The sequence below is a fragment of the Gastrolobium bilobum genome, unplaced genomic scaffold (assembly GCF_033153095.1).
Source record: "Gastrolobium bilobum isolate Gb01-03AN ecotype WA unplaced genomic scaffold, APGP_CSIRO_Gbil_v1 utg51140, whole genome shotgun sequence".
In the NCBI taxonomy this organism is placed as follows: Eukaryota; Viridiplantae; Streptophyta; class Magnoliopsida; order Fabales; family Fabaceae; genus Gastrolobium; species Gastrolobium bilobum.
In genome coordinates, this window is record NW_026896706.1 from 232,156 (window position 1) to 236,987 (window position 4,832).

The following is a 4,832-nucleotide window of genomic DNA, read 5'->3' on the forward strand; positions in this document are numbered from 1 at the left end:
TGCTCTTCTAAGAACCAAATCTTTTTTTTGAAAACTTCGAGAAATGACTTTCTTATTATAATAAGTGGCTGACTTTTCTTTTGAAAGGCGGTCAGCTTGGGAAGAAACCCCTCTGAGCTCATCCAACAGGTCCAGAGCTTTATTCAGATTTTGAGTGTTGGCGACCTCGGTAACATGTTCCCGTCGCCAGGAGGGTTCACTTATTTCAACGGGAATCATGGCTTCGGTGTCGTAAGTTAGTCTGAAAGGCGTCTCTCTAGTGGAAGATCGTGCGGTTGTCCTGTATCCCCACAACATGTTGTCGAGGTTGTCTACCCACGCCCCCTTGTGTTCTTCTGACTTCTTTTTAATTCCTTTGGCTAGCATTTTGTTGGCCGATTCCACTAAGCCATTAGACTGGGGGCGTTCAACTGCGGTAAAGTGATGTCGGATCTGCAGACTGCTCATTGACTCCCGGAATTTGGCGTCGGTGAATTGGGTACCATTATCTGTGATAATTTATGCTGGAATACTGAAACGGTATACAATGCTCCTCCAAAAGAATTTCCTTGCCCTTTGAGATGTAATTGTGGCCAAGGGTTCTGCCTCTACCCACTTGGTAAAGTAGTCAATGGCGACAATTAACCATTGCACTCGGCCGGCCGCTATAGGAAAGGGACCCAGAATGTCAATCCCCCACTTGTAGAAAGGCCACGGTGATGTGATTGACTTCAATTCTTCAGGTGGGGCTTTGTGTACGTCGGCAAACCTCTGGAATTTTTCACATTTTTTGACATGCTCGTGGACGTCACGCTCCATGGTTGGCCAATAAAATCTAGCTCTCATCTCCTTCTTTGCTAGTGAGTGACCGCCCATGTGATGGCCATTGATCCCTTCATGTATTTCCTCTAACAAGAACTGAACATCGCTGGGGTTCAGACATTTCAGGAGTGGGGTTGAGAGTCCTCGCTTGTACAATGGCCCGTGTACCATGCAGAAATGTGCACTTCTTCTTACGATTTTTCTAGCTTCTTTTTGGTCGGGAGGTAGGATGCCTTCGGCTAAGTAGTTGATAATGGGCGTGATCCAGGTCTCTTCGACAACCTCAGGGTTTGATCCTGAAATGCTCATGACTATGCAAGGGTTAGGCATATTGTGTTGGATTACAGAACGATTGTTACCTGGGCTTTTGGTGCTTGCCAGCTTGGCGAGAATATCTGCACTTGTGTTTTTGGCACGCCTGATATGTTCCACCTCGACGCTTTCGAATCTTTGGATTAACTCTTTGACCTTCTCTAAGTACCTGCACATTAGCGGTCTTTTGGTTTGGTACTCGCCAGAAATCTGAAACGTTACCAGCTGGGAATCACTAAAGACTTTGAGGCGTCTGGCGCACATTTCCTTTGCTTGAACTAGGCCCGCAATCATGGCCTCATATTCTGCCTGGTTGTTTGTGGCATTGAATTTGAAAGACAAGGAGTGTTCAACAGCAACACCGTTTGGATTTTCAACTATCATACCTGCACCCGAGCCTTTGACGTTTGATGAGCCGTCAACGTATAGTTTCCATATCGCCGTGTTTGGCGTCTCAGTGGTTTGGGCATTGGCTATAGGGTTTTGTGTCATCTCAGCAATGAAATCTATGAGGGCTTGAGCTTTGATGGCGGTTCTTGGCTCATAGCTGATCTGGTATTCTGAGAGCTCGATCGCCCAAGACATCATTCGTCCTGCGAGGTCTCGCTTGTGCAAAGCTTGACGGATGGGTTGATTGGTTCTGACAACGATGGGGTGGCACTGGAAGTATGGCCTCAGTCTTCGTGCCACAAAAATAAGTGTGAGGGTGACTTTCTCAACTTGTTGATATCGCAGCTCAGCCCTCTGCAGCACCTTGCCGATGAAGTAGACCGGCTTTTGACCTTCCCCCTTTGGCTCTCTAACGCACTGATGGCCTCCGTACCTACCGCGAGGTATAAATACAAAGTCTTGCCACTGTCTGGTTTAGTGAGGACTGGCGGGCAGGACAACGCCCTTTTAAACTCTTGGAAAGCTCCTTCACATTCCTCGGACCATGCAAAAGATGTACCTTTTTTGAGCAACCCAAACAGGGGGAGTGATTTGTGCGCGGAGTTCGCCAAGAAACGCGTTAGGGCTACCAGTCTTCCAGTTAACTGCAGAACCTCCTTGACTATTTGCGGGCTTCGCATTTCGATGACCGCTTTGCACTTATCAGGGTTGACTTCTATGCTTTTCTCGGTTAGCATGAAGCCTAGAAACTTGCCCGTCGGGACGCCGAAAGCGCACTTATTCGGATTGAGCCGCATGTTGTACTTTGTCAGCCTATCGAACACGCCCTGAAGATGCATCAAGTTCTGTTCCGGTGTTTGCGACTTGGCGATCATATCGTCAATGTAGACTTCCACGCTGTCGCCGATCAAGTCTTTGAACATTTCATTCATCATTCGTTGGTACGTGGCGCCCGCATTCTTCAGGCCAAAAGGCATCATAGTGTAACAGTAATTGGCGTTCTGGGTGATGAACGCCGTCTTGATTTGATCTTCTTCAAGTAATGGAATTTGATTGTAACCAGAGTAGGCGTCCATGAATGAGAGTATCTTGAACCCGGACGCGTTATCCACCAGCTGGTCAATGCTTGGAAAGGGATAAGCATCCTTGGGGCACACTTTGTTCAGGTCAGTGTAATCGACGCACATCCTCCACGCCCCGCTGGTCTTTTTGACCAACACTGGGTTGGAGAGCCAGGTTGTATATTTGACTTTTTTTTTGAAGCCAGCGTCATGGAGCCTTTCTACTTCCTCGTCGATTACCCTCTGGCGATCCGGGCTAAACTTCCTCTTTTTCTGCGCAACGGGCTTTGCTCTGGGGTCCATAGACAGTCGATGGCAACATACTTCGTGATCTATACCTGGCATGTCAGATGGTTTCCAGGCGAAGAGGTCTCTGTTGCTTCGTAGTAGTTCGATCAACTTCTTCTTCATTTCCAGATCAGTAGTTGCTCCAATAGTAGTCGTCTGGTGTTCGGCGTCACCCAAAATGACATGTTCTAACTCTCCATCAGGCGTGGGCCTGGAATGCTCTGCTCGAGGGTCGTCCCTAGCGTCGAATTCTACAAGAAAACATTGATCAGGCTCTTTTTTATTTTTACTAGTAATTTCTTCCGTTACCTGAGATGTCGTCCCCTGCAGCGCTGGTTGGTCTTTGAAGGTGACCTTAGGTGCTGGTCTCAGAGATATGTTGTAGCAACTCCTAGCTACCGTCTGGTCGCCTTTTACCGTCGCGATCTTGTTGTCCCTCACCAGGAACTTCATTGCCAGGCGCGGGTGTGATATGCTTGCTTCAAACGCGGCGAGCATCCTTCTGCCGAGGATAACGTTGTAAGCTGATTGGGTGTCAAGCACCAAGAGTTGGATGTCGGATGACCTTGATGTGGGAGGCGTCCCCAAAGATAAACGCAGGTTTATCATTCCTAGGGGCTTAGTGGTAGTTGCGTTGAAACCTGAAAGTTCACTGCAACTGGGGTTAAGTCATTAACAGTAAACCCTAACGCATTAAAACAGGGCAAAAATAAGATATCGGCAGAGCTGCCGTGGCCTACAAACACTCGGTTGATGCCAAAATTGGCGATTATTGCTTGAATGACCAGTGGGTCATCATGTCCGAGAAGGACGTCGCCGAAGTTGTTGCAATCCCACACGATTTTGGGCTTGGCAGGGCTTGAATCCACTCGTACTTTGCTGATCACTTTTCCTACGACCGCCAAGCACTGTTTCAAGTGCCTTTTCTGGCGTTGACCGATTCTCCGCCTCCGCTCAGCCCTCCTGATATTATATTTATTACTCTGTGCCTGATGACTGCTGAATCTTTGTCATCTCCTTCCCTCCTCCCTCCATTGCTTTGGCTACCGGACATTCTGCGGTCTCGTGGGGAGCCTTCTTTATGACCTCGCTCGCGACGAGGTTGATAGCCAGGTTGGTTGTTTTTTCTTCGTTCTGGCGACCTGCTACGTTCGCGGTGTCGCCTTCCTGTACATGTTTGGTGTGCAGACTCAGGCCACGCCTTTGAGCATCACCCTTGATGAGCTCATCAATCTCATCTTTGAGGTGTCTACACTCCTCAGTACTGTGGTCGTTGCTACGGTGGAACTTGCAATACGCGGTGACTTCTCTGGTTGGCTGCTGGGTTCGTTGGTTGCTCTTGGGCTCTTCTTTGTACTCCGTTTGCAGGACACTGTGTGACTGGCGCCCTGATGAACCACGTTTTGAAGGGCGACTGGCATGCTTAAATGGTTTGTGACTCTTCTAAGTCGGTGATTTCATGTCGGGCGAGTTCGTAAGCGAAAGCTCCTTGTCGCAAGCCTGAAAGGAGTATGTGTACCTGCACCTTGGGGCTCTTCCTGCTTTCTTCGACTTGGTTCTTACAGGGTCTGTGTCGCCAATATTTGTGGAAATGTTGGATGGGCCTTTGAAACCAAGGGGTATGGGGGTTAACCGCAAGTTATCGTTCAGCGGTTTGTTGCGTCCTGACGTATGAGCGGTTGTTATCCTTACATCGGGGTTGCGAGCACGCTGGTCCGGTTGTGGGTGGGGCATACGTGGAGCCTCCACCGAATAAGAGAGAGTTGGGGCATGGTGCAAGGCCTGGTTGACGTCGTATGTTGGTTGACCTAGATTTTGATAAGACCCTTGGGGTTGCGGGATGGCCACGTTATGAGGCTGCATAGCGTAACCGTGGAAAGGAAAACCAGCAAGGTACGGCTGAGGGAAGGGAGCAGCAACATTGTGAGTATAAGGCCTAGGGGCCGGGGTACGGGGCGACCATAGGGATTCGATGGTCAT

General features: G+C 49.0%; 1 protein-coding gene across 1 annotated transcript; it reads right to left on the reverse strand.

Annotated features, from left to right (window-relative positions):
• Window positions 1-498: 498 nt before the first annotated feature.
• On the reverse strand, window positions 499-4,832 carry LOC133301549 (uncharacterized). Its single transcript, XM_061501193.1, has 4 exons — window positions 4,372-4,832; window positions 3,835-4,266; window positions 2,083-3,504; window positions 499-1,936 (listed from the first exon to the last, which is right to left on the reverse strand). Exons 1-4 carry the CDS (start codon window positions 4,830-4,832, stop codon window positions 499-501), a joined length of 3,753 nt encoding a protein of 1,250 aa, XP_061357177.1.